Here is a 12,167-nt window from a genome sequence, read left to right on the forward strand (position 1 = left end):
AGTTTTAATCCCCATTTTAGAGACGGGGTGGATGAGGCCCAGAGAAGGGAAGCGACTTTCCCAAGGTCAAACAGCGGGCAAGCGTCCGAGGTGGGATTTAGAACCCAGGTGCTTCCGACTGCCAGGCCCGGGCTCGGTCCGCTGGGCCGCGCCGATTCTCCCACTTTTCCGCTGCGTGGCCTTGGGCGAGTCACTTCATTCGTCTGGGCCTCAGTTACCTCATCTGTCAAATGGGGAGCGAGAGCAGGGAATGAGCAAATGCGAAAGTGAAACGGGCCAGCCATCTCGGCTGATTCACTCCTGTCCCGGCCGTGTTTTCGATTCACTCCTGTCCTGTGTACGTTCCTCTCTGCGGTGAGGGACATTTCCACTTAATAATAATAACGGCGGGCATTTGTTAACCACGTACTAAGTAGATCCAAGCCGATCGGGTTGGACCCGGTCCCCGTCCGCCTCTTCATCCCCATTTTTCGGACGCGGTAACCGAGGCCCGGAGAGGTGAAGCGGCTGGCCCGGGGTCAGACGGCAGACGTGGGCCGGAGCCGGGATTAGAACCCAGGGCCTTCCGACTCCTCTGGCCACCCAGCTACGCTGCTGCGACTTTCCTTCATTCTTTCGCTCGGATCCACTGAGCACTTACTGCGTGCAGAGCACCGTGCTGAGCGCTCGGACGGTATAACGTAGCGATGAGGAGAGACGGGGTTCCCAGGGAACTAGACTGGCGCCGGAACCACGAGCTCATCGTCTTCCCGTGCTCGCTTCTCTCCTCGACTTCCCCGTCTTGACCGAGCCTCCCCTCTCGGCCCTGTCCCGCATCCCTCTCTTTCCTCCCGGCCAATAATAATAATGATGTTGGTATCTGTTGAAGCGCTTACCATGCGCAGAGCACCGTTCTAAGCGCTGGGGTAGATACAGGGTCATCAGGTCGTCCCACGTGAGGCTCACGGTTAATCCCCATTTTACAGATGAGGTCACTGAGGCACAGAGAAGTGAAGTGACTCGCCCAAAGTCACAGAGCTGACAATTGGCAGAGCCGGGAGTCGAACCCATGACCTCTGACTCCGAAGCCCAGGCTCGTTCCATGGATCGATTGGCCGATCGATACAGTAGGGAGGGAAATCGAGAAGCTGAGTAAGGAAACCGCTTCTATTTGTAAGTACTGTCTGTTTTTGTCCCCCCCGTTAGTTTGCAAGTTTCTTGTGGGCAGGGTATGACGTGTCCTACTTCTGTTTTACTTTTCCTGCGGCAGTGGGGATTGCGATCGGGGTTGCTCAATAAGTAGCACGGAGTGATTGATTCAGTGTGCTGTAGGAACAGTGTGGCCCAGTGGAAAGACCCGGCGCCTGCGAGTCAGAGGGACTTGGGTTCTAATCCTGCCTCCATCAATTGTTTAGTAATAATAATAATGATTATAATAATGTTGGTATTTGTTAAGCGCTTACTATGTGCAGAGCACCGTTCTAAGCGCTGGGGTAGATACAGGGTCATGAGGTTGTCCCACGTGAGGCTCACGGTTAATCCCCATTTTAATAATAATAAGAATAATGTCGGTATTTGTTAAGCGCTTACTATGTGCCGAGCACTGTTCTAAGCGCTGGGGTAGACACAGGGGAATCAGGTTGTCCCCCGTGGGGCTCACAGTCTTAATCCCCATTTTACAGATGAGGGAACTGAGGCCCGGAGAAGTGAAGTGACTTGCCCACGGTCCCACAGCTGGGATTCGAAGCCAGACCCCTGACTCCCAAGCCCGGGCTCTTTCCACTGAGCCACGTACTCTGGGGCCTTAGCGAATCACTTCAATTCTCTGGGCCTCGGTCTCCTGAGGGCTAAAAATCATATTCATAATGGTATCTGTTAAGCGCCTACTATGTGCCAGGCACTGTACTAAGCGCTGGGGTGGATCCAAGCAAACGGGGTCGGACACGGTCCCCGGCCCACGTGGGGCTCACGGTTTTCATCCCCATTTTACAGACGAGGGAACCGAGGCACAGGGAAGTGAAGTGACTTGCCCAAGTCGACACAGTCGACAGATGAGAAGCAGTACGGCCTGGCGGGTAGAGCACGGGCGTGGGAGGGACTTGGGTTCTAGTGTCTAGTGTCTGCTGTGTGACTTGGGCAAGTCATTTCACTTCTCTGTGCCTCGGTTCCCTCATCTGCAAAGTGGGGATTAAGACTGTGAGCCTCACGTGGGCCGGGGACCGGGTCCTACCCGATTTGCTTGGATCCACCCCGGTGCTTAGTACGGTGCCTGGCACATAGTAAGCGCTTAACGAATACCATTAAAAAATAAAAAAAGGGGCAGAGCGGGGATCGGAACCCGTGACCTTCTGCCTCCCAGGCCCGCGTTCTATCCACTACGCCATGGGAATTAACTACCTGGTCTCTCTTCTACTGTGAGCCCCACGAGGGACGGTCAGTCAGTCGTATTTATTGAGAGCTTAATGTAATAATAGTAATAATTACGGTATTTGTTAAGCGCTTACTATGTGCCCAGCACCGTTCTAAGCGCCGGGGTTGATCCCGCGTGGGGCTCATCGTCTCAATCCCCATTTTACAGACGAGGGAACTGCGGCACAGAGAAGTTAAGTGGCTTGCCCGAGGTCACGCGGCAGGCAGGCGGCGCAGCCGAGATCAGAATTCACATCCTCCGACTCCCAGGCCCGTGGACTTTCCACTGAGACACGCCGCTTCCCTCCCGTGTGCAGAGCACTGTACTAAGCGCTTGGGAGGGCCCAAAAGAACAATAAACAGAGACTTTCCCTGGCCACCACACGTTTACAGTCTAGAGGACGGCGTGCGACCTCATCAACCTCAACCTACCCCAGCCCTCAGTACTCTGTTTGACGCCTTTAACAAAAAAAAAAAAACCCCACCGAATGCAGAAATCTGAGAACTCGCCCACCGAAGAGCTGTTTCAAAGTCACGGGCCGCCCCTCCCCGGGCTCATTCCCGCCCCGTCACTAACCGGGCCCCGCCACAGAATCAGCCACGGGGTCACCGTCGGGTCGGGCAACGGAGAAGCGAGAGGCAGGATGCGGCAAGCTTCGCCCAAGTTCCTTCCTGTTTTGATAGTGTAATCAAGTCACTTTGCAAGAGCCTCTGGGGGGGTTTCGCTGTCACAGCACAGGACACGATTCTCATAAAAAGAGGAAAAGAAAACCCCGAGAAATGCCCTGATGATAATATTGACGGCGATGGTATCGGTTAAGCGCTCACTGTGGGTCAAGAGCTGTTTTAGGTAGAAGCCGATGGGGTTGGACACGGTTCCCGTCCCCCACGGGGCTCACAGTCTTAATTCCCATCTTGCAGATGGGATAAGAACGGTGCTTGGCGCAGAGTCAGCGTTCAACAAATACCATCATCACCATTATTATTATTATTATAACTGAGGCACGGAGAGGTGTAGAACCGTTCTAAGCACTGGGGTAGATCCAAGATAATCAGGTGGGACCCAGCTCCCGTCCCACGTGGGGCTCCCAGTCTTCATCCCCATTTTCCAGATGAGGGAACTGAGGCCCAGAGAAGTGAAGTGATTCGCCCAAAGTCACCCAGAGCAGAGTCGGGATTAGAACCCGGTTCCTTCGGACTCCCAGGCACTAGTCCGGTGGTAAATTAGCAGAATGACACGTTTTCTGACCATCTTGTCTGTCCTTCTCCCCCGATTAGACTGTAAACCCGTCAGAGGGCAGGGACTGTCTCTGTCACTGATTTGTCCATTCCAAGCGCTCAGTACAGTGCTCTGCACATAGTGAGCGCTCAATAAATACTATTGAATGAATAATACGATGAGAGAAGTTGCCCTCTTAAGGAGGAAAATGAAACCCCTCCTGACTCCATGACTCGAGGGCTTAAATACATTAATTGCATTAACCATTCGTTCATTCAATAGTATTTATTGAGCGCTTACTATGTGCAGAGCACTGTACTAAGCGCTTGGAATGGACAAATCGGCAACAGATAGAGACAGTCCCTGCCCAATGATGGGCTTACAGTCTCATCACTCACACCAACTCTCTAGATTGTAAACTAATAAATTTATGCTCGAAGCCAGTGCTGAAATCAGTAAATTTAGGGTTTTGCCAGTTACCACTATTGCGCTTGGATCTCTATCTTTTAAGCACTTAGTCATCCCACCCTCAGCCCACAGCACTTTAGTACATATTGGTAATTTATTTCTTTATATTCATGTCTGTCTCCCCGTCTAGACCGTAAGGGCCTTGCGGACAACGAATGTGTTTACCGAGTCTGGTATCGTCCTCTCCCAAGTGCTTAGTTCAATGCGCTGCACACAGTAGGTGCTCAGTTGGTTAACTGTTCAGGTTGGACACATTTCCGGTCCCCAGCGGGGCTCGCGCTCAGAGGGCGTGAGTTCTAATTCTGGGTATGTCTCATCTGAAACTTTGTCAACAAAACCGCAGGCCTTTTAAGAGGATGTTTGGGGGCCTCGCTCGTGGAATCGTCATCTACTTTACCTCTGCGCTCCGCAGTGTGCCGGATTTAAAAAAAAAATACTACTCGGCATCCCGAAGAAATAAACTGAACCTGAAATCCTCTGGGGGGGGCGGCTGAAAATAGCTCTTGAAAGTCACCGGGGGGGGGGGGGGGTGACCTCTTGGATTTTCTCGTCGTGATAAATCAATCTATTGATGTTGGCAAAATGACGTCTAGTCTCCGAACCATTCCACTGAAGGAACGGTCTTTACTTCTGTCCTCTAGGCCGTGAGCTCGGCTGGGGGCAGGGAACGTGTCTGTCCTCTTGATCCACTGCACTCTGCTAAGCGCTCAGTACCGTGCTCTGCACACAGTAAGCGCTCAGTGAATACCACTGATTGATCGATTGCCAAGATTAAGACGTGTGCAGCTCATCACGTTGCTTCTCGTGGCTGCCGGACAGATAAAAACTTAGTAGCATATGTGAAACGACTCTTTGCCTTTAGGTGGGTTTGATTAAAAAAAAAAATCAAAAGGGGCTGGCGTTGGGGGGAGCGGGAGAGCGTTTAGTCAGCCTTTATGTTTTAATTTAAGCAATCCGGAAGAGGATATGAAAGTATTTATCAAAACCGTACACATGAGAACCCCACACCTTTGCGGATGGATGAGCCCTCGGAAAAATGAGAAAATAAAGCATGTGTTATTTATCGAGCGCCTACTGTGTGCAGAGCACTGTACTGAGTGCTCGAGAGAGAACGGCGGAGTCAGATCGGTTCTCTGCCTACAGCGGATTTACGGTCGGGACGATTCCTGTTAGCGGTTAATGGGATTGATTGATTTAAGCCCTTCAGTCTTGGAGTCATTATGGGTTCCTTCTTCCTCCTTCGGAGGGCAATTTCCTTCTTCGTATTACGGGCAGGGAACGTGTCTAATTGTGTCGCACTGGACTCTCCCAAGCGCTTAGTACAGGGCTCTGCACCTAGTCAGTGCTCAATAAATGCCACCGACTGACTGACATGATCAAAATGTGTGTGGGTTTCCACAGTGCCCAAACCTGCCTCGCTTTGCTTTTCTCAACTGGCAATATGGTTATGATTATAATATATAAGTATATAATAGTACAATGCTAATTAATATTTGTTAAGCACTTAATTACATGCCAAGCACTATACGAAATACTCCCGTAGATCCAAGGTAATCCGGTCGGACACAGTCCTTGTCCCACACAGGGCTCACAGTCTTAATCCTCATTTTACGGATGAGGTAATTGAGGTACAGAGAAGTGAAGTGACCTCCCCGAGGTCACACAGCAGACGGATGACGGAGCCGGGATGAGAACCCGGGTTCTTCTGACTCCCGGGCCCGGGCTCTACCCCCTAGGCCACGCTGGTTCCTGGTTGCCCCTTTGTAGATCCGGTTAAAAAGTTTCTTTCACCTTCCCAATGGACCCCTTTGGCAGCTCACCTGAATCAGTGGTATGTACTGAACACCTCCCTAGCCCAGAGCGCTGTACTCGGCCTTTGGGAGAGCATTCAGTTGTCGTTCAGTGGAACGGTTTGGAGACTAGAAATCTCTCCTCTGGATCTCCATTCCCATTTTGCCAACATCAAGAGAATGATTTATCACTAAGAGAAAATTTTCAGCCCCCCCCAGGATTTCAGGTTGTTTGTTCCTTTGGGATGCAGGGTAGTCTTGTTTTTGTTTTACGTCTGGCACATTGAGGAGCACCGTTCAATGTAAATTTGATTTAAGTATATTTACCCGACGTGATTGCTGCCTGAATTCACCTCTCTGTAGTACAGAGACTTATTATAGTTATTTCTGGGGTCACATTTTCTGTTTACATGTTTCTAGTGTCACATTTTCTGGTAACAACTGGTTATCTTGTGTGCACGTTTAAAGATTCTCCGGGGCGGGAACTGGGCTTTTTACTATATAGTACTCTCCACTGAATTCAGTGTCGGTCACCCAGGAGCTGTTCAATAAAACAGCGTAATGTGAGTGAAAGTGTCAACGTTCTGCTAGCCCGTCTTCTCGTTCTCCTTTGTGATTTAGTTTAACCCTGGGAACAAAATGTTTTAGTCATTCTGCCTTCAGTCATTTTCACGTGAGCTATGTGCTTTCAGATTTCCCTTCTCCCTTATTTTGAAGAAAATCTAGTCCTCTGTTTTGGTGAGATTGCTGTGACCAAGGACCCAACACTGAATTGAGCTTTTTTGAAAAACAAACAAAAAAACCCAGCGAACCACACAATAAAAACGGCTTATGATTCTCCCAAAGGAGGTGTAGACCGGAGTGGACTCTGCCCTCTAGACTGTAAACTCACTGTGCACAGGGAGTGTTGTACTCTCCCAAGCGCTTAGTACGGTGCCTAGCACACAGTAAGCGCTCAGTAAATATGATGGGAGTAAAGAAAGCTTCAAAACCTGAGCGGTGGGCCAACTACCCGTCGCCTCAACTGTCTCAGCAGCTTTCTTCCCACATTCTCTTTACTCTTCTTTGCCCCAGATACCACGTTCTAAAACTAATCTCACCCCTCGACTTATCCTTTAGCTCATACTGGTGAAATTGGTGCAAAGATCCCCAGAAGTGTTGGAAATTTCAAAAAAAAAAACCACCCACAAATGTGCCCCAAAGAAGTCCTGCTGCGTGAAAGATGCACCCTCAAACCAATGCAGCTATTAAAGTGAAAGGCCAGTTTATTAAAACAAAAAAAATAATCAAACTCCATATACCAGTGTGTACACTGTACACATTTAAAATGACTCACGAGAATGAAGCTTTTATTTCCTCCGCACGTAAAGACGGCACACCTTCTTGGAAACGTTTAAGGAAAAACAAGTTAGCGAGACCGACCTTTCTTCCGACACCCGAACGCAGCCGCTATCAGGTTTCGATCCCACGGGCGACAGAGCTTCCGAACGAGAGCCCGCGCCAAGACTCCCTCAGACGACAGGATAGAAAGCAAGAGAAGAATATATTCGCCGCAGAGCGGGCCGGGACTCGGACGTCGCCCCGTGGCACGCCTCACTCCTCGGACGCCATCTTCAGCAGGTACTCCTTGTCGATCTTGAAGAGCCTCCACCCCTCCTCTCTGGACAGATCGGCGGCGCCCCGTCTCTTGTAGAACTCGATGGAGGGCTCGTTCCACTCGGCCACCAGGAAATGCATGCTGCTGCAGCGGCAGTCGACGGCGACCTGTGCCGAGAGACGACGGAAGATGTCACTCCGCTCCCCGTCGAGCCGCGCCCCGCCCGCCGCTGGAGAAATCGAGACCGGGGCCCTACCTGACTCAGGTTCTTCAGAATTTCGGACCCGATGCCAAAACCTAGGAGACGGAGAGGAGGAAGGAGCCGGTCATCCTCCCGGTCATCACGTCCCCACACCCGTCGCGCGTTCCTCTTTGGAGTTTTCGCCTCCCTACCTCTGAAATCCTTCATCACAAAGAAGTCTTCGAGATACAGCAACTTTCCGATCCACGGGTCGTACGTGAAGTAGTACATGGCAAACCCGACGATGCCGTATCCTGGAGAGGGAAAGACGGCCTGAGTTCTCACTTTTTACATCTTTATTATAATTTACGGTATTCGTTAAACCCCACGTACCTGGCGCTGCACCGAGCGCCGGGCCAGATACAAGCTGATACACGGTCACCGTCCCCCGTGAGGCTCGCGGCCTTAATCCCCGTTTGCCCGACGAGGGGACCGGGGCACGGAGAGGTGGAGCGACTTGCCCAGGGTCGCGGGGCTCGACAGAGGCGGAGCCGGGATCGGAACCCAGGTCCCTTCCCACTCCCGGGCCGGGGCTCCCACCACTAGGCCACTGAGGAAATTCCACCGGACTTGCCGTCGGAAAACCGAGGGTGGCCTGAGACTGAAAATTTACGTGTACGAACGCAGAGCCGGAGCAGTCGGTGATTCGCACCTCGACCCCTTCCGCATGCAGTTACAAAGGAGCTGTGCGGCTGACAGTGCTCACCCAGTGTCTTCAAAAGAGAAGTTTTGCAAAAAGCACCATCGGGCCCGCAGGAATGCTGTCATCGTGAATCACAACCCCGTGCAACGCCGACCCCGCGGCCGCCCCCCCGGATGGCTCCCGCGGCCTCGAAGGCCCCCCGGGGCCGAGGGCCACGGCCGTCGGCTCTACGCGCACGTCACTCGCAACCCGTCGACTCATCGGAACGTCCACTCGGAGATGCCAGTCAGGGTCACACGGCAGTTCAGAACAATAAGGGCAAAGGAGCGCAAGACTCTGCTCCCCTGAGATCCGAATAGGGTCCGGCTCCACGGACAATCTGCCTCCCCTTTCGGTTTTCCCATTTACGGAAATTTGGCCCCGTTTATCTTTTTTTAGACACGAGACCCGGGTGCTTAGAAAGCACCCGAGACCCACTCCCCCCTCCCCCCCCTCCCCAGCGAGGAAGAGTAACCGACGGCTGCGGGGGGCGGTGGGATCTTTTGCCGACGGTTCCGGACGGGAGCAACGGGGCCTCCCACGCAGCCCCCCTTCGGAGTTTCGGCCGCCGCCTCCCCGCCCCCGTCGGCCAAGGGGAACGACCAGAAACGGCTCCAACCGGCTGACATTCTTTGAACCCTTGCCCCCGCCCACCCCCTCCCCGCCCACCCGCCGCCTGGAACGCCAAGGCCGAATAACAGCTTTCGGGATATTTTCCTCTGTCTGGAAAACACAGGCAGGAAGAGAGTGCCAACGGGGAGTTTCTGATCTACCGTGTTCTTTTTGGGGGGGGGGTTTGTTTGGTCTGTTTTTTTTTTTTTTAAAGCGTACGGGGAAATCCCTCTTAGCCTTACCTCGGATCACATGATCATCTACTTTATTGTGTAACGGATCTTTTAGTTACCTCCCCGCCCATCCATGTACACGGAAGGGCCATGTACATGGCGAAGCTAGAGACTGTAACCTGAAGATTGGGACAAATTAAAGAAAAAATGTGATTCGACACGATTACAAAAGGTCACGTCAGGGTCAAACAAGAACCATTTTATGACACTCAATCACATCCAAATGACATCCTCCCCGGCCGTGATCTGAACACACGGCCTGCCCCCGCCTCATCGCTACAGACCGCCTCAGACTCCGTCTCCGAGTCGTAAATCCGGGTACGGACGGCACCCACGCCCCAGCCTTTCCTACGTGACAGCCGCTCGACGGCGGTAACTCCCCGCTCTTTCCGATCGGTCTTTTTCCGGGTTGTCGTTGCGGAAGAGAGAGGACCACGCGAGGGGGAAAAAACCCCCAAGAAGTTACCTTCCTCCGTCCAGTGCTCCTCCGGCACTTCCGCAACCAGGCAGTGGTATAAAGGGCGCTCGCCGAAGCCGTCTTCGAGCAGATCTGCAAGAGCGCACAGAGGAAGGGGGGAGAGGGGCCCCTGGATGAAGGGGAAGCGGGAAGAGGCTCCGCGGCGGGGCTCCGGACGGGCCCGGCTTACCTTTCTCCGTCAACATGACCTGCGCCTCCATGTCTTCGTATTTAGCCAGTTCCTGGAGGGGAGAGAAGGACGGGCTGTAGCAGACGGGCACCGGTCGGTCCGTCGGCGGGATCCGGGCGGTGCGTGCCCCGGGCGGAGCGCTCGGGAGACCACCGCAGTCGGCAGGCACGACGCGCTGACGGTCTAGGGGGAGGCGGGGGTCGCCTCCCCAGATGTCGCCCCCACCCCCCCGTTCGGAGCCGAGGAGTCGGGAACAGGGCTGGGAGGGGACGACGAGGAAGGGCGGACGCCGACGGCCCGGCGCCGGGGGCGAAATCGGACCCGAGTTCTAGTCCCTGCCGCTTATCGGGGCGTGACCCCGGGCCGGTCACCGCTCTGAGCCTCGGGCGCCTCGCCCGTAAAACGGGGATTGAGACCGTGAGCCCCCCCACCCGGGACAGGGACCGTGTCCGACCCGCTCGGCTTCTATCGAGGACGGCGCCCGACGGTCCTTAAGCGCCGGTTAATTGTTAAGCGCTTAGTACGTGCCAACACCCGTGCTGAATGCCGGGGCGGATCCCAGTTCATCGGTTCCGCCACGGGGCTTGCCAAGTGGGAGGGAGAAGACGGATGGGATTTTTCAGCAGCAGAAACCGAGGCGGAGAAGTCAAGTGACTCGCCCGAGGTGACGCAGCACACGAGTAACGGGGATGGCATTATCGATAATAGTAATGATATCTGTTAAGCGCTTACTACGTGCCAAGCACTGTTCCAAGCGCTGGGATAGATCCAAGGTCATCCGGGTGTCCCACTTGGGGCTCACAGTCCTCATCCCCATTTTCCAGGTGAGGTCACCGAGGCCCAGACAAGCGAGGTGACTTGCCCAAAGTCCCAGGGCGGATAAGCGAAGGAGCCGAGATTAGAACCCACGACCTCTGACTCCCCAGCCCGGCCTCTTTCCACCGAGCCGACCCCGGCCCTCTGGCGACCTGTTCTGTTCCCCGGGCACGGTCCCCAGCGCTTAGTCCAGTGCTCTGCACCCACTCAACAAAGATCACCGATTGCAGAACCCTCGGGGCCAGAGAAGGCGTCGCTGTCCTGTCGCTCGGTCCATCCCGTCGCCTAGTACAGCTCCCTCGTCCCTACAATGGGGGATTGAGGCCCGCAGGCGGCAGGGATCGGGTCCAACCCGAGGAGCGGGCTTGTCTCCACCCCAGCGCTTACTACAGCGCCTGGCACGTAGCTCGTCTCCACCCCGGCCTTTGGTACAGCGCCTGACACGTAGGAGCTCGTCTCCACCCTGACGCTCAGCACGGTGCCCGGCACCCAGGAGCTCATCTCCTCCCTCGCGCTTGGCACAGTGCCTGGCACCTAGTGGCTCGTCTCCACCTCGACGCTTAGCCCAGCGCCCGGCACTAGTAGCCGGTCTCCACCCCGGCGCTTGGCACCTAGTAGCTCGTCTCCACCTCGACGCTCAGCACAGTGCCTGGCACTAGTAGCTGGTCTCCACCTCGATGCTTAGCAGTGCCTGGCACTAGCAGCTCGTCTCCACTCCGGCGCTTGGCACCTAGTAGCTCGTCTCCACCTCGACGCTCAGCCCAGTGCCTGGCACTAGCAGCTGGTCTCCACCCCGGCGCTTGGCACCTAGTAGCTGGTCTCCACCTCGACGCTCAGCCCAGTGCCTGGCACTAGCAGCTCGTCTCCACCCCGGTGCTTGGCACCTAGTAGCTGGTCTCCACCTGGACGCTCAGCACAGTGCCTGGCACTAGCAGCTCGTCTCCACTTCGACGCTCAGCCCAGTGCCTGGCACTAGCAGCTCGTCTCCACCTCGACGCTCAGCACAGTGCCTGGCACTAGCAGCTCGTCTCCACCCCGGCGACTGGCACCTAGTAGCTGGTCTCCACCTCGACGCTCAGCCCAGTGCCTGGCACCTAGGAGACGGTCTCCACCCTGACGCTCAGCCCAGTGCGTGGCCCCTAGGAGCTGGCCTCCACCCCGGCGCTGAGCGCCGTGGCCGGGCGTTGTAGTGAGCGCCTCCGGGTACCTTGATGAGCCTGAGGATATGCGGGCAGTCTGCGGGCCCGGCGGGGCGGATGAGGAAGTTGGCCATTTTCGCCTTTTGCCCTTCTTCCCTTTGCGCACCAGGCCCCGGTACTTGAAGAGCCGGAGGAGGTGGTTCCTCATTCGTCTCCCGCGCGCGGCCTGCCCTCGCACCCGCTCAGGCCGCCGCCACCATCACCGGCCGGGCCCCGGGACCGGACTGGACTGGACGCCCGGCGGGACCGCGCTGGACGACTCCCCGGCCGCTCTG

At 55.0% G+C, this 12,167-nt stretch overlaps 1 protein-coding gene across 1 annotated transcript; it reads right to left on the reverse strand.

The window, feature by feature from the left end:
• Positions 1-7,112: 7,112 nt before the first annotated feature.
• SAT1 (spermidine/spermine N1-acetyltransferase 1) lies at positions 7,113-12,167 on the reverse strand. Its single transcript, XM_029080039.2, has 6 exons — positions 11,901-12,167; positions 9,878-9,929; positions 9,697-9,780; positions 7,856-7,957; positions 7,719-7,759; positions 7,113-7,629 (listed from the first exon to the last, which is right to left on the reverse strand). The coding sequence occupies exons 1-6, from the start codon at positions 11,964-11,966 to the stop codon at positions 7,459-7,461; spliced, it is 516 nt and encodes a 171-aa protein (XP_028935872.1). The 5' UTR covers positions 11,967-12,167; the 3' UTR covers positions 7,113-7,458.

This window comes from Ornithorhynchus anatinus, chromosome 15 (assembly GCF_004115215.2).
Source record: "Ornithorhynchus anatinus isolate Pmale09 chromosome 15, mOrnAna1.pri.v4, whole genome shotgun sequence".
NCBI lineage: Eukaryota > Metazoa > Chordata > Mammalia > Monotremata > Ornithorhynchidae > Ornithorhynchus > Ornithorhynchus anatinus.

Bases quoted from the DNA above. Each gene is read 5' to 3' on its own strand.
- SAT1 (XM_029080039.2), bottom strand. From the start codon at position 11,966: ATGGCCAACTTCCTCATCCGCCCCGCCGGGCCCGCAGACTGCCCGCAT. The intron at 7,760-7,855 runs GTAGGGAGGCGA...TCCGTCTCCTAG, and splicing joins TGTGATGAAGGATTTCAGAG to GTTTTGGCATCGGGTCCGAA. The intron at 7,630-7,718 runs GTAGGGCCCCGG...CTCTCGGCACAG, and splicing joins TTCTGAAGAACCTGAGTCAG to GTCGCCGTCGACTGCCGCTG.